The sequence below is a fragment of the Cololabis saira genome, chromosome 6, assembly GCF_033807715.1.
Source record: "Cololabis saira isolate AMF1-May2022 chromosome 6, fColSai1.1, whole genome shotgun sequence".
NCBI classification, from domain to species: domain Eukaryota; kingdom Metazoa; phylum Chordata; class Actinopteri; order Beloniformes; family Belonidae; genus Cololabis; species Cololabis saira.
The window spans coordinates 23,616,030-23,638,316 of record NC_084592.1 but is presented as its reverse complement, the minus strand read 5'-3'; the positions used below and the strand labels follow the sequence as shown (position 1 = coordinate 23,638,316).

General features: G+C 42.2%; 1 protein-coding gene across 1 annotated transcript in view; it reads right to left on the bottom strand.

The window, feature by feature from the left end:
- Positions 1–22,287, bottom strand: part of LOC133446041 (receptor tyrosine-protein kinase erbB-4-like) — a 377,138-nt gene that overhangs the window by 67,426 nt on the left and 287,425 nt on the right. The window contains exons 14-18 of the mRNA XM_061723735.1: positions 21,424–21,517; positions 10,032–10,186; positions 7,497–7,541; positions 5,325–5,457; positions 259–381 (exon numbers count right to left, since the gene is read on the bottom strand). Of these exons, the coding sequence (XP_061579719.1) occupies positions 259–381; positions 5,325–5,457; positions 7,497–7,541; positions 10,032–10,186; positions 21,424–21,517 (550 nt within the window). The remainder of the gene's footprint in view (positions 1–258; positions 382–5,324; positions 5,458–7,496; positions 7,542–10,031; positions 10,187–21,423; positions 21,518–22,287) is intronic.

Below are 22,287 nucleotides of genomic sequence, written 5' to 3'. Positions count from 1 at the left end.
TTTTTTCTTTACTCATTCTGTTTAGTTTTTATATTTTACAGCCATCATCTGACTAGATTTGATGTTCTGCTTTTTGTTTGACTTGTTCAAAGCAGTTTGTTAGGGGTGTTTAGGGACGCGCTGTAGAAATAAGTCCTCACTCATTAGCACAGTATTGCCAGTGGCTCTTTTGTCAACACAGCAACCCCCCCCAGCCCCCACCCCGTGTGGTTAGAAATGACATTGCTACTTAGCTTCAAATGACCACTTGTCTTTTACCTTGTAAACAGTCCCGAACGCTCCAGATCCAAGGATCTTGATTCTTTTGAGTTCTGTTTCCTTCAGGATACGAAGCTGAGCTTGATTGGGAGCTGTTCCACTTGGAGTTAAAGGTTCAACCAACTAAAACAAACAAACAAAACACATCCAATAAGATAAAATAGTCAAATAATGAGTCAACAAATGAAGTTAAAGTATAAAATGACAATTCAAAGAATCTGTTGAAATATTTGTCAGCATAAGTAAGTAAGGAGCACTTTTCACAGATTAAAAGCCAAAACATTTCACAAAAGCCACACATAAAAAACATCATACAAAAAGCATAAAACACATAAAAGCAAATACGAAACAAACCGAGTTAAAAATATACCAACTATATAACCAGGCTTTGGTCTACATTCAAGGCAATGTTAGGATGCAGGCAAAATGCTCCACAGCCTGGGGACCACTGCTTTAAAAGCACTGTCACCTCTAGTTTAAAAATAAGTGCATGGCACCACTAGCATCCTTTGACCAGATGACCTCAGACTGCAAGAAGAGGTGTAGAGCTCTAAAAGGTCAGAGTCGTAAGCAGGCACTTGACTACATAAAGCTCTGACGGAGAGGGCTAGAAGTTTAAAATTGATGCTAAAATGTACTGGTAACCAAGTGATTACAATCTCTTGCTGCTGTTGTAACTCAAAAATGTCTCTACTGTGAGACGTATTCTTGTGTTTGTTAGGAGCCTTCTCAGGGCTCCAGACTAACTTTTTTCACTAGGAGCACAGTAGCCCCTAACTGAAAATTTTTAGGGGCACAATCAGAAATTTTAGGAGCGCACATCGTTTATCGACAAGCTAACCAAATTTTTACATTTCTACTACATTTCAGTGTATTAGTAATACGTATTTCATAATAGATTAATGAATTACCACAATGTGCTGTTTCAAATGCAGTGTTACATTTTATTGTGCACTTTTAAAGATGCCGCAACATAAAGTAAACTGACAGCACCATTGCTGGCATTATATATTAAAAAAACATACATTCACATGATAAAAAAGTGCTTGGTAACAAAGTGCTTAGTAACCTTTCAGCCATGAATTTAACTGTTAAACACAGTACTTAACAAATGTACAAATATTGGGGGTACTGGCCAATAACATTTCCCTACTTGTGTCTTTACTAAAACCCTGAACTTACACCAGTTGACCAAATTCACTGCCTTCACTCAAATAACTAAGGATCTTATCAAGAAATATTCTTATTTCTAACATAAAAATGCCATTACACCTGATAACACACATCACTTAAAAGGTTAGGTGTTTTTCCCACGTTTTTAAAATGTAACTTTCATTTGTGTCAAGCAAGTTCTAGTTACGTTTTAAGTTAGAGTTTTGGCAGTGTTCAAAATAAAATTATGAGACCTGCTGTATTGGAGCACATTTTCTTTTAGTTAAAACTGTAGCGGGGACAGATGTTTAGTGAAACCTATGTACGTACCGGGTGAAGGCTGATTTATGGTTCCGCGTTACAACAACGCAGAGCCTACGCCGTAGCCTACGGCGTAGGCTCTGCGTCGATTTAAGGCGGAACCATAATTCAGGCTTTAGGGGAACATATCGGAGAACAACCAGAAGAATATAGAGTGGATTCAAAATTAAAGTTAAGCACTGAGCTACATGTGTCTCCCGTCTGGGCCATTGCAGACTCATTGCCTGAGCATGATGTTACTAAAACCAAACATACCCGCCATCTCTTTCTTCTAACTTTATGTGCGCGGCGCGTTGTGTCGCGTGGTTAAATGTAGTCCGGGCGTAATACCTGCTTTGAGCTGGTGAAATTAAACGAAAAAAATAAATAAATAAATAGATCCCCTGACTCGTTCCCTTTCACACTCATTGGCCTGCAAATATGCGGGTTCCTTGACGCATCCCTTCCACGTTTAACGTGTAAAAAAAAAAAAAAAACACTGGCAAATTTACTGGTCGCACGTGTGCGAGTGGACACGAAATTCAGTCGCACATACTCAAATTTTGGTCGCAAAATGCGAGCATTTGGTCGCAGTCTGGAGCCCTGATTCTAATAGCATTCTAGACTGTCTGAAGATGGCCGCTTTATTTGTTTAATCAGGTGAAAAAGCGATTGCAATAGTCTAAATAACATGAGATAAAAACATCAACAATCACCTCCAACTCTTTTTGTAGACAGTAGTCTACAAAGTTTGGTGAAATTTTGAAGCTGAAAGAACCAGTTCCTAATGAATTCTTTATGTAACGCTCCAAAGACATCGCAGTCAAAAATGACAGCAAGGTGTCTGAGGCTTGGCTGGACAGATGGGCCTAATGCACTGAGGTGTTGCTCTATTTCAGGGATGCAGCTTTCAGGGATGATCATTAGGGTTTCTGTCTTCTCTGAATTCAGTTTCAAGTGGTTGTCGCACAGTCACTTTTCCATGCTGGTTAGGCATTTGATCAAAGGTCACAATTAAAATTCTGTGGGTTTAAAAAGCAGTGAAGCTTTATATCATCAGCATAGAAAATGTTAGCATATTGCTTAATTATCAGTCATAGAGGGGGATTGGACAAAAAGAAAAGGATAGATGAGGGATAGATTAATCCCTGGAGTCAGCTGCCATCATAATGTCACGAGACTTTAAGTACAGTTGTTTCTGTGGAATACTGTTTATGCAAATAAGGCTAAAACCTGTCAAAAGTTCAATGCTATTCCAAAAAAAAAAAAAGATGAGTTGCTCTGCTCCAACTTTTGACATTTGACACAAATGGGAGTCAAAAAATGATGAGAAGGAGAACCACAAGCAAAGTGATAAGACCTTGATGGACAATTTTTCCTACTGATGGTTTTTGACTTTGGTCATAAAGAAGTAAAATAAATCATTACAGACTCGGCCTTAAAAGATAAGGACATGGACACTGTAGAGACTTTAGGGGAAACAGAATTAATGGTGTCAAATAGGATCATAACACCCTATTTGTTGGTTTAATTATATTCAACGTTGCCTTGCAAGAACCACAGAAGCACATTTACCTGGACACATGGGTAACACCTTTTTAAAGATGCCACTCACGTGGGCGGGTGGAGGGAGTTTCTGGCAAACTATGATGACAGTGTACTACACCACAACTGCAGTTACTGTACCATGGGCTTGCATAAAACTGCTCCTCACAAGTGATGTTTCTTCAAAAATGCTGGGTTAAATTTCACACATGCTCATTATTAGTTATTCTTTATTAGTCGTTATTATCCCTGTCCAACTCTTGTTAGGAAAGTGTAGTTTCTTTATCTTATTTTCCTTTTCTTTTCTACATTAATACAAATCAAAACGGTGAAGAGGCTGTATAATATATAATATCAGGGGCTATATGAGACATTTGATATGGGAACAACAGAGGAGGATGGAGGTAGGTGGATGAAAAGTGGCAAAAAGAATAGGGGAGGTGGATAATTGCGGCGCCTGAACAGAAATTGACACTTTTTTTGTCTCATTACTGCTCAAGTGGTGGAATGAACAGATGAACTGGTAAAAGAGGAGCGAAGACTATATCTGGGCAGGGAGGGAGGTGAAATACTGTATGTAAAGTGGGAAAAGAACTACCAGGATAAAAAAAATCAAGATGGTGAACTGAGCCACTGAATTAGTCAGTGGACACAAACACATATGCGAAGCAGTGGGTAAACAAAGAATTATAATATAAAAAAAGGGTGGGAGATGAAAAAGGGAGGGGAAGCACAAGAAGAAAATCACAGTGAGTGTAAATCAGTCTGGCTGTGGTCGACAGCTACTGTCCCTCTGGCTTATGGTTACCATTTGATTAAAAACAATGGCCATTCTTCATTTAAATGGGATAACAAATCAGCTTACACACACACACACACACACACACACACACACACACACACACACACACACACACACACACACACACACACACACACACACACACACACACACACACACACACACACACACACACACACACACACACACACACACACACACACACACACACACACACACACACACACACAAAGTGACTAAAACACGATGGGAGCTAGCTCAGCCAGATGTCTCAAACTGCATTTTATACTGGTTTTCACCCTTCTTCATGGTTTATTCTAATTACTTCATCTCTCTTATAGGTCTGTTTAAGTACTTGCTTCCCACAAGCCTCTTTTGGACACAAATGCATATCTTTATTTATTTATTTCTGTCTTTATCAAGATACCATTTTGTGCTTGACAGCAAAAGCATGACACTGGTGGTTCAGGGGTTTGATCTGATTGAACAGGTACTGTAGGTCAGAGTTGGTGCAGAAAATAACGCACATTAGTTTTCCCATGTTACCACTTACTGATCTTAGCAGATGCTTTATTTTAAATGAAAACGCACAACTTCTGCAACTTTCTTTACATTACATCATGCTGTCGCATTAAAAAGAGAGAGTTTAGTTTTTTCCCGACGCAAGTCTGCATAAAAATGATTCAGCATCAAATCAATAATGTCTTACAAGGAATATTAACATAGACATAAATGTCATAACAGATGTATGAAGAAAAAGACCCCCCCCCCCATAAAAGAAAGATCAGTGAATATAACAGTGCGATTCGTATGTGGGAAAAGTATAGTTTTAGAGATGATGTGTAAAAATAGTCCATATCAAAAGCTCCTTTTTCAAGACACTTTACTGATACTTGTCTGCTCTGAGGAGAGAAGGCAGTGCAAAAAGATCTTATTTTCACTGTGCAAGCACAAGTGCTTTTGATGAGGATGTACTCTTTCTGCTTTTACACATAGAAAGGGTGCTTTCTCCTCACTTAATGATATGGTCTCTGACTTCCTCCTGAGAGAAGTGTCCTCTCCAATACACTATAGCAAAGTCAACAGCTGAGCCTCAGAGTTACTGAACTTTTTCCACTTTGACAATCACCATTGAGAAGTGAGAAGTTTCAATGTTTTCTTCCCTCTCGCAGGCTTTTTTCTGGGATCACACTGCTCGCCCTTCACATTCCGACACTGCAAAAGCACAATGTTACAACAGAGAATGTAGAGAGGTTCTCCTGTTTACCTCCGTCTCCAGGAAGCGACGGAGTGCCCTCTTCTTTTTTATGTTCTTGCGACGCACAGACACCGCCACACTCAGCACCATGATCACAACCATGAAGAGGCCACCGATCACGCCTGCTGCAATAAGAGGGGTTCTGAAAGGCAAGAAAACACAGTGGGCGGAGACAAATGAGTAGGTGAAGAGCAGAGGGAAAGCAATGTGGTGATGGGAAGAGACATGTTGGAGAGATGGAGGAACAGTGCACACAGCAAATCTTTTTCCTTTATATTGCACATACACACAGAAAGAAGTAAACAAGTGAAGAACATGTTTGGAAAGCACAGGTCTCTGCAAGTAAACTGTGCCTCCAATTTGCGTGTTTTCCCTCTAAGTTTCATCTGACAACTAATATTCGTCTATGCTGTCTTATTAAAAATGAGTGTGAGATCAAAAACATGGAAATCAACATCTAAGTGAAGTCTCAGCTCCACAGTGATGCTGTCACTTGAAATCAAGACTCTCAGCAGTTTTCTTCCGTGCTTCTCTGAACTGTCTACGCGGTTGCTACAGGTTTTTGGTTTATAAGAGCTCACCACTGACATGCTTATCCAGTGATGAAAGCTTGTTTATGCAAACCAGACGCAAGACACTGCCCTAAATCAGTGGTAGCACATATTGAAATGCTGGAGAGAATGAGATCCCAGCCAGTAACTCACACAGCCAAGGAACATTTAGGAATCTAGAAGCTGTGCCATTCATAAATGCAATGTCATTTATAAATGAATGAAGAAAAGGACAAAAGACAATTGAGTACTCATTTATAAGTTATCCAGAGTGTCCGCTGAGGATTGCATGCAATGCCATATGTCATTTTGACATCAACATTTACAATTTATGTCTAATTCATTTCATACGCTGCTCTTCAGCAGCCTTTCAAAATGACGTGAACAGATCCCCTGAGTGATCACAATACAGCCAGCTGTTATACACACATATTCTCAATATCCACAACCCAGGAATCTCTGCACATGACGGCACAATCATTTGGAGTCATTAAATTGAATGCTATATATATACACACACATATGGACACAATAAAATAAATCTAATCGTGCAAAATAATCTAGTCAGAGAGTAATCTTCAATAATCTTTACGAAAAAAAAAGATGCTGCAAAACGGAAACATATTAGGTGTGCAATTACTGACTTTTATCAGACAAACGATGACATTAGTGACATTAAGAGACTAATCCAGCTTAACCACACATGCACACAATCCTTAAATAAGATGCAATTTAATGCCAGGAATAATGACAGAGAGAGTTATGTTGAACGTCAAATTTCCGAAAAGCCGCTGCCAGCTGTGCTGCAACACCTGCAAATGTGTGAGAACATGTGTGGCAGCTCCGAGCTGGCAGCTGCAGCTGATCGCTGCGGCTCCGATACAGCTGCATGCTAGTTACATGTAGAAGTGAGCTGATAAGATCCAATCTGCTCACCAGGTTGGTGGATAAACTGATTCTTCCTGACAATTGCAGCAGTCCTCTTTAATTCAGCCGACAGCGTCTACAGTTCTGTTCAGGTACACGTGTAGAATTTGAATCGTCCATCTAGCGACATTTTATTTTGCAAAAAAAAATTATACCTCCTTCAGGATTTATGACCCCTGTAGAATGTTGAGTATACCAAACATTGCAAGACTCTGTTATAGACTTCATCCATCATGCATGGAGTTGTCCCTTTTCTTAGCTAATTGCTATTTTTAATCCCTCCTTAATTGCCATCCAAACTATGTTCAGCACCACTTGATGCCAGACTGTTTACTTGTGAAGCCGTGAATCCATTTGGGGTAAATTCTGAACAGCCTTTTTTCCCCCTTCTCCTCCAAGCATTCAGCAAAAGTTTAAAGCACTATCAATTCATCAAAAACCGGGGAAACTGCCAGTGCACACACCGGCACATAAACACATGCATGCACAGAGAGACATTAAGGATACTCACAGGATTTTTGGGCCTCAGAGCAACCCATTAATCAGAGACTTCGCTTACTGGGATTCTGCTCTGAGTGTGTGTGTGTGTGTGTGTGTGTGTGTGTGTGTGTGTGTGTGTGTGTGTGTGTGTGTGTGTGTGTATGCTGCTGGGAAGGAGTGTTTCAAGAGCAGAGAGGCAATACAATAAAATTTTATTTCATACCTGTCCATCCAGCCAATGCAGTCTTGGAGTCTTGGTCCAATGCACCTTTATAGAATGAAGATAAAAAAAAAAGAATAAATAAACAATTGTAGTTCATAAGCTGTAGCTGAAGCTGTTTGCATGAATGTATATATTGAGAAGAGACAAAAGGCTTTTAAATATTTAACCACAATGTGTTCTTTGCCTTAACCTTTAATTGCATAACAAAGTAAAAAAAATAGCAAAGCACAAACACGGGTTCCTCCATGTGTGGAAAAATGACGCACAGGGCTCGAGATTTAGTGTCAATGTGCCATGAGTTGGGTAGGAAAATATTTTGATTCTGTATAATTCATAATGAGGCTTTCTTTATCAAGTTAAGAAAAAAGTGAATTGATTGTTTTGGTGATCTTCATTGTATTAGCAGATTTTACTTCCGCCTTTCAGGACACAGAGTCCACAATTCTCCTGAGGGAGCTGGCGTTCCTGCCTGACTGGTCGCTCTGCAGGTGAAAAGACAGGGCTTCCATTCTATTTTCACAACAACAAATACAACCCTGTGTGGCATTCGCTTTATAGAAGATAATCATGTACATATAGATTTGATGGAGTTCCAAAAATGTGGATATATTTATTGTAAAACAGTCCAGATCTCCCTTAGGCTGCTTTAACTGTATACGGTTCTAAGCCCCTATTTACCAGTTGCAACACCTGCCAAGTCACCTGTTGGTCCTTAGAAATAAAAAAACTCACCAAAGATGCTTGCCAACACCTTTCTCTTTGATTGCTTAGGGACTATGGACATTTAGCATACTGAATATCTGGAGCCATTGGGGGAATCCCAGTTTTAACTTCAGCCCATGAAAGAGCAAGGAATGGGCTGATGTCATCAAGAGAAATCCCAAAAAGAAAGGGAAGGATGCTGCAAACGTTTGAGTTTGAGTTTTGACAACATGTCTTACCGCAACAAAGTTACTACTTTTTCAATACAAAAAAATGTTTACCTTCTCCCTGCTCTGTTGTGCTAAGCTTTTCCTTTATGTTTGTTCTCGACCAGATGTTTTGTTCAATCGTTTTGTGAATAAATCACAGAACAAACAGATTAACTGCTCATTTTTTCCCTAAACAACTCATAATGTTATCGCGGTTATACGTAATTTGACACGTGGTTGACAAAAGTTCTTAGGAGACTGGTTGAAGTCACTGTCAGACCATGGAAGTGTGTGACTCCCAGTTGCTGATTAGTCACATAGTGTGAACACTAAAATGACCTCAAGACCACAGATTACAAGACAGTGTGCCATGTAGTCAGTCTGATAGTCTGAAGAACAACTTCAACTGACTGAAAAACGTATAGAACTATAACAGCAGCCTTAAACTGCATAGCTGGAGAGCTGCTTTTTTTTTTTTTAAAGCTGTACAAAACTCTGATCCTACTTCCAAAGTTCATCATAGTGCCTGTGTATTTGTTTTTACAAAGCCTAGTTCTTGTTCGGTGTTCCAACACTTTCAGTCGCAGAGTGTATATATATATATATATATATATATATATATATATATATATATATATATATATATATATATATATATATATATATATATATATATATATATATATATATATATATATATATATAATTCAAAATATTTAAAAGAGTTTCCTTTTGATATAATGTGTTGAAAGTTTCAATAGTCCGCTTGCAATTCTGCTTCTAGTCTCCTCTGTGCACTTTTGGTGGAATATGCATTAGAGGTGTCATTCTCTTTCTGTCGCAGCACATCTCCCTACTTTCATTTCCCCCCATAAGCCTGTTCTTCAAGGGATTTCCTGTTTGTAAACTGTACCTGTAACAAAGTGTCAACCTGGTGTTTTCCATTAATGACTACACTGTCATGCTCAAGTAGGCAGGAGGCTGTCACTCAGGAGAGGGGAAATGACACATGGGGGAGTGACATGAATCCCCTGTGGAGCTGAATATCAAATTATACATTTTCAAATCTTGTCCTGGAATATTACATTGAGTGAAAAATGGCTAGTGAGCAGCGGAGAAAGGCCTCCACTCATTCCCTTTTTGTTCTTGTTTACTTCAGCTTCGTCTCTATAAATTTCACTCAAATTAAAAGATATTGGAAGTTTAATTGTAGGTTGGAAAACTTTGAATTGTGAGTTCTTTGTGAGCTTTTTAATTACTATTTAATTTACTATGTGAAAGTCCAACTCAGAATTGAATGACCCGCTGAGAACATGGAACAAAAACACTAAATATATATTCTACTCACCACCCCGGAAAGTAGACAATGCTGGAAAATTGGTTGTGTAGTCGACTATTTTACTTACAAAAATCTTGGGTAGCAAAACAGAAATGTATAATAGATACTGGCATTACAAATCCTATTAGGTCTTATCTTATTAAACTTACAACAGAGCTCACCATTGTTTTCTTTTATTTATCTTATACCGTACTGAATTTAGATTTATGAAGATCATCTGAGATGTCTTTATCTTTGTAATATAATGAGCATGCTCTGACTCGTCCTTGTCGTGACTGGACTTACCCCTGGGTGCAGTTGGCATGGCAGGGATGACATTCGTTGTTGACTTCGGCATACTTGAAGATGAAGCTGTTGGCACCTTGTAGGCCGTCGGGACACTTTTCCACACAGTTTGGACCGTCCTTGAAATGAAGGCATTTCACACAATGCTCTGGGCCCTGTGGGTAATGACAAAAAAAAAAGGCAAAGGAGGGGAGAGAGAAAAGAAAAGGAATTCAAATGCACATTCATTAAACAACCTGACTCTAGAATGTGAACATACCAGTTTTGGATTTTTGCAGTAGTGGGACTCTCACAAGAAAGAGTGATTAGACAAATATTTAAAAAATATATACATATTATTTCTTTTATTTTTAAGCACAGTCCACATATTGTTGACAGGGCTGTGGAAAGGACATTTCAAAGGTGTGATTGCAGCATCAGCTTATCTGATGGTTTGAGGTTATAATGAAGAATTCTCAGGTGGTTCTCAATTATTCACTTACATTCTCCAGTTCTATTAAAAATGTAAAAGTTCCAAAAAATAATTTATCTACCACCTCATTTCACAGTTTTTCGGTTTTGTTGAGGTTTACTCCCCTGTTCAAACGTCTGATGATTGTTACGGAACAACACAATATTTCCTAGCCAAATAATTAGTCTGGTTCCTCTGGATTCAGGTTTGATTTCTCGGAGCAGTACCAATGGATGCAGACGCAAACTGATTCTGTACACCAATGGATAGAACAACCAGACTAGTATAGACAAAAGACATCCAAAATAGTGTGCGGTGTAGTAGGAATGCAGGTGAAAGACTTTTCTCAGTTTTTGATCCAACGTGTTATCAGCTATTCTGCAGCCATCTTGGCTGTTTTGAATACTGGCTCTTGGACACTCCTGTATGAGCCATCGCACAAAGTCCCTGTTCCTCTGCAACTGTTTTGGTATATCCTTTATGGAAATGGGGGTGAATGGGAGGGGGTACCAGAGCCATGTTACGAGAGAGAGCGATGGGCTCCAGCAGATCCCCGTGTCCCTGCACTGGAATAAGAGGATACAGATAATGGATGGATGGATGGTTTCTGTCAGAGTGCTTTTTTTCTTTCTTCTGTGTACTTGTATATCACCCTGTCAGTCCAGTGGAGTTCAAAACAGTCCTGACTATATATGGTAACACTGGGTATTCCAGCAACTTGGTGTTTGCAGGTCTTGTGTTGCTCTTTAAAGCAGCACAAAGGAACTTTTGCAGTTTTTCGCTTTTTGGCTCCGCTACAGGCATGATGGTTAAGTCCCCTTTACCACGCTGTCTCACGTTTTCTTCCCGTCAGTGTTTTGTGAGGTCACTCTCTTGTTTTCGCTTCTGCTATAACATTCTTGAGTCAGTTTCCTCTGCCAGGACAGCTCTGTGAACTACTTTGATGATAATCTGTAATATAGTGGTGTAAAAGCATGCACAGGATGGGATTCAACAGTAACTTCGGCTGTTTTTTTGCAGGGACGCAAGACAGACAAGACTTCTTAAAAGTAACAGAATATTCTTTCAAATCAAAAGTTATTTTTCTCTCCCTCAGTAATGGAAACAGTTTAATTATTTTTCCAAACCAGATAAAGTTCAGTCTCAGTGAGTAATCTCAGACTTTGCTACTATTCGTTAGTAGTTCAAATATCATTCCTAACCTGGCAACATGTAAACTCCTCTTTTCTCAGATCTGCAATAGACCTTTTAAATTACTAGTGTATTGATCAGTCAAGTACACTGCCAGTAAATCTAATTTATTCACTCCAATCCCAACTAACTTTCAAAATTTACATGTCATTATTATTACTTTTTAATTAATTAAAGTTTTATTTTTATAGTTATGCTGCCTTGAAAAAAACATGAAAAAAAAAAATCAAAGAAATAATTGATTTCCTATTTTTGCTATGACTTTCAAATCCACAATATTTTATGTGAACTTTTGTCTCAAACTTACATTTCTAATCATTTATGTAGCTGAACGTCTTGCGTGAAATCCCTGGTTGTTTGTTACGCAACTGTAACACGCGAATAATGAAAGCTTGACAGTGAGCGAAAACGAACAATGTCATTTCACCAAAAAAGTCAAATAATAAGTACGCTAATAAAGGAAACGAAGGAGAGAGCCTGGATGCGGATGCAGAACCAGAGAGAGAGAGAGAGAGAGAGAGAGAGAGAGAGAGAGAGAGAGAGATAGAGAGAGAGACGGAACGAAGGAGCGAAATATAACGAGAAAAAGGGAGAAAGCAGATGAGACGCATAAAGTAGTGTGAGCGGAGCAGGCAGATAATAACCATCGCTCACAGCACACACAATGACCATAACAATACTCCTAGAACAGGATTTATGATGCTAATATAAGCGAGGGAGGGGGCAGGATAAGGGAGGAAGCGAAAGGATGAGCTCTCCCAGACAGGCCTCGTAACATCAGCAGGCCTGTACAACATCCTCTGACAAACACAGTGGATCAGAGAGTCAAAATCCAATAAACGACCAAGCCTCTGAGTCAGATAAACAACATGGATATGCAAACTACACACACACAAACACACAGACTCTCACACTCACTCACTCATCTTCTTCCGCTTGTCCGTTCCCGGGTCGCGGGGGCAGCAGCCTCAGCAGGGATGCCCAGACTTCCTTCACCCCAGACACTTCCTCCAGCTCTTCCGGGGGGAGTCCGAGGCGTTCCCAGGCCAGCCGAGAGACATAGTCTCTCCAGCGTGTCCTGGGTCTTCCCCGGGGTCTCCTCCCGGTGGGACATGCCTGGAACACCTCCCTAGGGAGGTGGGACATGCCTGGAACACCTCCCTAGGGAGGCGTCCAGGAGGATCCGGTACAGATGCCCAAGCCACCTCAACTGACTCCTCTCAATGTGAAAGAGCAGCGGCTCGACTCCGAGCTCCTCCCGGGTGACCGAACTCCTCACCCTATCTCTAAGGGAGCGTGCAGCCACCCTCCGGAGGAAACTCATCTCGGCCGCTTGTATCCGCGATCTTGTCCTTTCGGTCACTACCCAAAGTTCATGACCATAGGTGAGGGTAGGTGCGTAGATTGACCGGTAAATCAAGAGCTTCGCCTTTCGACTCAGCTCCCTCTTCACCACGACGGTCCGGTACATCGACCGCATAACTGCGGACGCTGCACCGATCCGTCTGTCAATTTCACGCTCCATCGTTCCCTCATTCGTGAACAACACCCCGAGATACTTGAACTCCTCCACCTGAGGCAGGACTTCTCCACCCACCCGGAGAAGGCATGCCACCCTTTTCCGATGGAGAACCATGGCCTCAGATTTGGAGGTGCTGATTCTCATCCCTGCCGCGTCGCACTCGGCCTCAAACTGCCCCAGCACATGCGGAAGGTCCCGGTCCGATGAAGCCAACAAGACAACATCATCTGCAAAAAGCAGAGATGAAATCCTGTGGTTCCCAAACCGGATCCCCTCCGGCCCCTGGCTGCGCCTAGAAATCCTGTCCATAAAAATTATGAACAGGACCGGTGACAAAGGGCAGCCCTGCCGGAGTCCAACATGCACTGGGAACAAGTCTGATCTACTGCCGGCAATGCGAACCAAACTCCTGCCCCGATCATATAGAGACCGGACAGCCCTTAATAGAGGGCCCCGGACTCCATACTCACTGAGCACCCCCCACAGAATGGCACGAGGGACACGGTCAAATGCCTTCTCCAGATCCACAAAACACATGTAGACTGGTTGGGCAAATTCCCATGAACCCTCGAGCACCCTGCGGAGGGTGTAGAGCTGGTCCAGTGTTCCACGACCGGGACGAAAACCACATTGTTCCTCCTGAATCCGAGGTTCAACTATCGGCCGTAATCTCCTCTCCAGTACCCTGGCGTAGACTTTCCAGGGGAGGCTGAGAAGTGTGATCCCCCTATAGTTGGAACACACTCTCCGGTCCCCCTTTTTAAACAGAGGGACCACCACCCCGGTTTGCCACTCCAGCGGTACTGTCCCCTTCCTCCATGCGATGTTGCAGAGGCGTGTCAACCAAGACAGCCCTACGACATCCAGAGACTTGAGGTACTCAGGGTGAATCTCATCCACCCCCGGTGCCCCGCCACTGAGGAGCTTACAAACTACCTCAGTGACCTCGGCTTGGGTGATGGATGAGCACGCCCCAGAGTCCTCACTCTCTGCTTCCTCAGAGGAAGGCATGTCAGTCGGGTTGAGGAGATCCTCGAAGTATTCCTTCCACCGTCCGACAATATCCCCAGTCGAGGTCAACAGCTCCCCACCCACACCGTAAATGGTGCCAGCAGAGTACTGCTTCCCCCTTCTGAGGCGCCGAACGGTCCTCCAGAATTTCCTCGAGGCCGACCGAAAGTCTTCCTCCATGGCCTCCCCGAACTCCTCCCAGACCCGGGTTTTTGCCTCCAGGACTGCCCGAGCCGCGGCTCGCTTGGCCTGCCGGTACCTATCTACTGCGTCAGGAGTCCCACCGGCCGACATAGCCCGGTAGGACTCCTTCTTCAGTCTGACGGCATCCTGTACTTCCGGTGTCCACCACTGGGTTCTAGGATTGCCGCCACGACACAGGCACCGGAGATCTTGCGTCCACAACTTCAAACCGCCGCGTCGAAAATGGAGGCAGAGAACATGGTCCACTCTGACTCAATGTCCCCCGCCCCCCCCGGGATCTGAGAGAAGCTCCCTCGGAGGTGGGAGTTGAAGATGTCCCTGACAGAGGGCTCGGCCAGACGTTCCCAACAGACCCTCACAATCCGTTTGGGTCTGCCCGGTCTGTCCAACCTCCTCCTCCGCCAGCGCATCCAACTCACCACCAGGTGGTGATCAGTTGACAGCTCAGCCCCTCTCTTCACCCGAGTGTCCAAGACATGCGGCCGAAGGTCAGATGAAACGACAAGAAAGTCGATCATTGACCCCCGGCCTAGGGTGTCCTGGTGCCACGTGCACTGATGGACACCCTTATGTTTGAACATGGTGTTCGTTATGGACAAACTGTGACTAGCACAGAAGTCCAACAACAAAACACTGCTCGGGTTCAGATCGGGGAGGCCGTTCCTCCCAATCACGCCTCTCCAGGTATCACTGTCATTACCCACGTGAGCGTTGAAGTCCCCCAGTAGAACAATGGAGTCCCCAGTTGGAGCACTATCAAGTACTCTTCCCAGGGACCCCAAGAAGGCCAGGTACTCCGCACTGCTGTTCGGCCCGTAGGCACAAACAACAGTGAGAGACCTTTTCCCGACGCGAAGGCACAGGGAAGCGACCCTCTCGTTCACCGAGGTGAACTCCAACACATGGCGACTGAGCTAGGGGGCTATAACCAAGCCCACACCAGCCCGCCGCCTCTCACCCTGGGCAACTCCAGAGTAGTGGAGGGTCCAGCCCCTTTCAAGGAGCTGGGTTCCAGAGCCCAAGCTATGTGTGGAGGTGAGCCCGACTATCTCTAGCCGGTATCTCTCAACCTCACGCACAAGTTCCGGCTCCTTCCCCCCCAGCGAGGTGACATTCCATGTCCCCACTGTGAGGGTTTTAGTCCGAGGATTGGGTCGTCGAGGCACCCCGCCACGACTGCTACCCAGCCCACATTGCACCAGCCTCTCACGGCCCTTCCTGCGGGTGGTGGGCCTACAGGAAGGCGGGCCCACGTCGTCGTTTCGGGCTGAGCCCGGCCGGGTCCCACGGGCAAAGACCCGGCCACCAGGCGCTCGCCATCGAGCCCCAACCCCAGGCCTGGCTCCAGGGCGGGGCCCCGGTGACGCCGATCCGGGTGACGTAACGGTCCTTGATTTCGTTTTATCCATGGTTGGCTTTGAACCGCTCTTAGTCTGGCCCGTCACCCAGGACCTGTTTGCCATGGGAGACCCTACCAGGGGCATAAGTGCCCCCGACAACATAGCTCCTAGGATCAATCGGGCACACAAACCCCTCCACCACAGTAAGGTAGCGGTAAACACACTCACTGTAATTAAAAGACATTAATAAACATTAATTTGAGAGGTGAGCAGATTTTTCACTGCGAGAAAGGAGCCACCAGGATACAATAATGACAGAAAAGGTAGAAGCTTGTAAAAAGCCAGAAACATTTTTTTTTGTGTGAACATGCATAAGTGTGTGAGTGCCTTTACACGTTTATGTCTCGCCGCCTTCTCTTAACAGTGTGTGTGCACGGAGTGTGGCCTTTATGAGCATCTTCCCAACCTTGGCTTTGTGTTGTGTGTGTGTGTGTGTGTGTGTTGTGTGTCTGTGTGTGCATGTAAACAACAATCCCGTCGCCCCAGAAAACTAAATTATGTGACAGGGCTAGAACTGGGAGTTTGTTCCATCAGGGGTTTCGGAGAACAGAAGCACCAACCACCGTCCCCTGCCGTACATTTAAATTGGTCTTTCGTTGCCTGTGTCACAAAGGATTGTGTTTAGTGCATGTGTAGATGAATATTTCTTTTCTCTTCCTCAGCAGGATTCCAGAAAGATTGACTAACAATCCAGACTGTGGCAAATGTTGGCAAAACTACTTGAATATAACAACTGGGATCATCGAAAACAACACAAACTTTCGCCGAATATTTTTCAGTATTCTGCCCATGACATCTTGCAAAGGTGGTCTAAATCCGATACAGATCTGATTTGCTTTCTAATGTTACCTGATCATTTACCTCACTCCAACAAGTGGAGAGAGATGCAGTCCCAAATAAAATGCTTGCTAAAAGGAACATAACATACTGTAAAGTACAAGGATGCTGCAACAGCTTGCAGAAAGTTTAACTCAAAGGTGCGAACACTGGTGAAAAGAGACCAGTGTACAGCCTCTCCTGGTCCATGTGAGCATCAGCTCAGAACATCTCAATGCAGAGATTCCTCCATCACAGGCAATCACATTAAGAATAGTATTCTGGCAAAGTTATTCACAACAGCAAATTTGATTATAAGCAGCCATTGGCCTCCTAATACTTGATGAAACCATTCATAGCGTCGCTCGACCATTCCTGGCTCCAACTCACAGAAATCCATACAGTGGCAGAAGCTTTTAAATCTAACCCCTATTGAAAATTTGCCAGTCTTTCTCCTCATTCTCTAATTATGATCTGCTCCCAAAATGACTGGTTAGCGTTGGATCATTGTAGTTAAATCCTTTCAGAGGTGACCTGCATGTGATAACTCTGTTATTTTGCTCTGTGGGTCAGTTCAATAGTTCATAACTATTCCAAAGCTGTCAATGCAAATGCCTATTTTCTCTCCTGTCCCACATTGTTCGTGTTCGTCACTCAGTCAGAAGTAGGGCCAATACTAAAGGGTCCCAAAAACCTTCCTCAGAATTGTTTATTTGTAGAGGGACAGCATAGAGTGTACGCAAAAACACCTATAATCACTGCTTTGTTGTCGCTTTGGAGACTTTGCTTTGCAGTAAGGCTGAAATTCACTGGGACTGTCCAGGGCTGAGCCCTGCCACATAAGCTGGCACTATATCTTGAAACACATCGCAATAAACACTTCTCTCTTCGCTGATATTCGGTTCTAAATAAACTAAACAATATTTACAACAAATGAGACGATTAATCTCTTTTATGGTTGTTTTCCTGCAGTGCAACCCTGATTTAAACTCTCTGATCAATATTTTAGAGTGCTACCTCTTTTTTTGAGCGAGTCAGTGATGTCATCACTCAGACTCACACAGTGAAGAGAACGTGATCGCAAGGTATGCAACATAGTTGAAAAGAGGTGTTTAAAGGAGTGGCAGCATCAGATCGATATTTGATTTATTTGACTTATTTGACTGTTAGTGAGTTCAACTTTGGCACTTTGAAACGGAGGTGAAGTTAGTTCCTGGATCAGTCTGAAGGACAATGAGCCTTAGACCAGGTCAAGATCCCAAACCATAATACTTGGACAGCTTAAGTTCACTTTTAGGCGGCAAAGATATTATTCAGATTTGTATAAACCCTATTGTTTTGTCAGTAATTTAATTTTTAATCTTTATGTCTATAAAGACAAGCAACCGTTCTTTCTAACTGGAGATACTTGCACGTTTAATTGTGGGAGAAACCTGGAATACCCAGATGAAAACCATGCATTCACCGGAAGGAAAGCTCGCCCAAGCCTATCTTCAAACAAGGAACCGTCATACTATGTGACACAATCTGACAGAAAATACAAGTTCATTACAAAAATTTGTAGTTCAAACACAACAATATTTGTTCTTCCTGGATATTATACATGCATTTCAAGTGTTTGCATTACAAACTATAATTAACATCTCTTATCATCACATATTCTAACTATAGCAAATCCTCTCGACTAGGAAACAAAGATACATACGTAGATAGCCATAGCCTTCTGATTTTGGATTTGCTGTGACTGCTACTATTTTTTAACCTATTTATCTCTCAAGATGCCCTGAATGCCTCAGGTCCCTCTTTAGAAATAACTGAAGTGAAAAATGAGACCACTCATTTACAGCAGGTGACACTTCGATCCAAAGTGAGAAGCAACTTCAAAACTTCTTCACACCAAAAAACCCTATCATACTTAATAAATGCCTGATGATATATAAAAAACGATTTTAGGTCAGGTTTAGAGTTTTGTATTATCAATCACAAAACCAAGGCTGTAAAAAAACATGCACAGCAGTGACGGAAACTAAGTGGGCCTATTGCACGGACATTTAGAGTTCAGGCTGAAATTAAGATTTTTAACCCGGTGTTACACTCTTATGTGACTTAAAGCAGTCAGCCGTGTCCTCAAAAGCACTTGCATGAACCAGTAGAGTTCTAGTAGAGTTCAGTAGATTTCTTCCTGCATGTTTGCTGAAACCTAAGACAGGTTGCTTTGAGTCCCGTTCATTTTTTTAACAGAAGAATTCAAGGCATGTCACCCTGCACTCTTATTTTAATACATTATTACTAATTAATATTTAGGCTTATTTAGACCCATCTGTGACATACAAATCATAAATAATAAAAAAAAAACTGTAGTCTGCTTTGACTCTAAAGGCTAAATCTCAAAATCCTTACTGAGCCATTAGTTTCCGTGTGATAATGAACACAGAATTAACTATATAGCAGGACACATTATCACTGCATTGTGTGAAACAATCACTGTGGCATCACCTTTAACAGGCAAAAAATAAAAAAATGAATCCACTTTAGGAGCTCGGAATCTAAAGAACCTATTTTGAATCCCATCGCGTATCATTTTCGGATTGAGTTGCAGATTCACAGAGATTTCAGCCTCTGCTTTTTTAACTAATTAAAAACCCAAGATTAAGCATTAAGTTACGGCATAAACAAATGGAGTAGATTACGTTTAAGTTTTGCTAGGTGGCATAAACAGAGAGTGAGCCTTTGTCGTGAGAGCGGGCTGCCCAACAGCATACTTATGCCATCGAACAGTGATGTGCTAAATCAGTCTTTCCTGGCTGTTTCTGTGCACTCACACATAAGGCGCTTACATGGTTCCACATCTCTTAACTGTAATGGGAAAACTATCTGACAGGCTGTGATGGGACACAAAAGACAGCACATGGCCCCTTTGGCTAACATCCATCGCAAACCACAAACCACAAGCTTAGATTCTGAGAGAACGCAAAGGTCCATGTGCTTGGTTGTATAGTATAGTATCTCCCCAATACATGCAGAAACTGAGGTCAGACAATCATACTTTTTCATGGCCTATTTTATGCACAGCTGCTACCAGCAAGCAGCTGTGCATAAAACAGGCAAGAAAGTGAGTGAAAAGTATATATACTGTAGCCTGAGTCTCAACACAATATGTAATCAGTCAAGCTGAAAGACACGTTTGCTGCCAGTAACATATAATCTGCGTGAGGGATGTCTGAACATTCATGTCATTTGGTAGCTTTATGATGAGTAAAGCCTTACTCTACCACTGAGTACGTAGGAATAAAAAGTGGCATTTCATACTGAATGTGGTATTTGAGCACCATTATCTTTTAAATGCAATTTATTTAGAATATTCACTCTGATTATATGTTTCTCACCCACACGTTTGACTTTTGAGACTACATTGATATTATTGTTTTTTTTAAAGCTGCTATACAGTGGATATAAAGAAAAGCTACCATCCTTACAATATTCCAGGCTATAAAGAAAATAACTACCATATTAACACACACTGAAACCACGCCCACAACTAACTCCGCCGGCCGGAGCTTCCGCCATTGTTCTGAAGCGGTGGCTGTTAGAACAACGAGGGACAGTAAAAATTAGGTTTCGCATCGACACTTACCCTCATAAAAGCATCAGTACCAACAGTACGGACCCGGCAACTGCACACGAGTCAGCGGTAAGTGACGTTCATTTTTTATGTTATTTATATTTGTCTACAAGTATGATCTTTGCATGGGCTAATTATTTAGCTCAGCTCCGGTGTTACTCCATGTTAAGGAGCTCTATTAGTACCGTAATACATTTTTCTTCTGTTTATGGTTTCAGATCTTCCATGCACCTGAAGCTGTTCAACGACACCTTCAGAAAATGTGCGGTCCTTCCTTGAGCCAGCAATAGTGCATAAATGTTATTTATATTTATATACCATTTGTGCAAATTCAGTGTTGTGATTTCTTTACAGTTAACATGATTCATTTGTCTTGTAACATAGGAAATGAAATGATGAGGAATCGGAGTAAATAACTGTGGTGTACTTGTTTAGAATTAAATTAAATCTTCCTGTGTCAATTAGTGTGAAGACGAGGTGACCCGGTCCCCTCTTCAGGTAACTAAAGGCTGATTTATGGTTCTGCGTTACACCAACGCAGAGCCTACGGCGTAGGGTACGCGTCGATTTAACGCAGAACCGTAATTCAGGCTTTAAGATCCATTTACACCGTGTCATAAATGCATGCGAGCGTCCGACTATCGCGTCGAGCTGCGTGACATCGGACGCTCTCTGTCCACACTGAAACCGTTAAACTCGCGGCCAGTTAGGACAGTCCAATACAAAAAAAATAAAGCAATGGAATTGATTTTGTCACTGAAGTTCGATCGCATGGGACATGGTTTAATAGCGTACGGAGCCGCTGCTCTTCTGCCCGGAGAGGCTTTGTTCCCTCCCCTGCTACGCATCATTCAGGCAGCCAATCAGCGCAGTGCCTCATTATCATAGCCTCCCCTCCCCCTCAGAATCCCTCAGAGGAGGTTAGAAGCGGTAAAAATAGAGACATGGTCCACAGGCTGAATTTCTGATTTATGTAGAAAAAACAAGCTTTTGATTGTTTTTAAGACATTCAAGGCCTGTTTAAAATATACATTAAATGCCATAATAAGTCTCCTTTAATGACCAGACAACACCTTATATATACAAACATCCCTGCTCTCTCTGTATGAAGAGAAAATACACATGTGAAACAAATGCCTCAGTCTGACAGGACAGGGTTGTTGGAGCAAGCTTACCGGACCATGGCAAGTCAAAGAGTCATCGTCTGCTCGTTCACACTGGGCGTCACACTCCACACACACTGACCCATTGGCATACTCTCGAATATCCCTGGGAGAAATGGAGAGGGGGAGGGAGTTTGATGGACAGCAGAGAGAGAAACAGGAGTGAGAAAGAAGTGCAATGTAGCTTTATTTGTATGACAGAACAATAACAATCTACGATGTTAGACATGTGAAATGTTGTTGAAAGCTTCTATCACCCAGGTAGCCCTTTAAATAAAAATACATACACCTTGTTAGAGGCATAGAGCTGAGTGACAGAATAGCAGTAACTTCCATTTCACTTTATCATATGGAGCTATTTACATATACAGGTACATGTTCATGTGCTCATGCATGGTAAACAATGAAAAGATAAAGTATCTGCCCCCATAAACGCAGGGCGTCTTGGTTACACTGTGTATACATTAAACTGGAGTGAGTTTGGGATTCTAAAAGCAATGTTTTCACATTAACCATTAATGCTAAGAGAAGTCATTTCTTCTCATTATTTTTCATTTAAGATCTAGACTATTTATAAATGTCACATTTTCTCACATTGTACCTACCAAAGAAGAATCAGCTCTTGCCAAGTAATGTCAGAACAAATACAATGTTCCTGAACAATTAGTCACTGGCATTTCTGTGTTGAAGACTTTGTATGGCTAACAATACAGACACAAAACAGGAAAGTCCCTGTTTTTTTTTCCATAAAAAAAGGAAACAGGAAAACGCACTTACAATGATACTGAATCCCCATTAAATACCAGTCACATTTCAGTGACGCTTCCTCACAATTTATACTCCAAAGTGTCCTTTTTGAGAGATTTTCATTTTTAT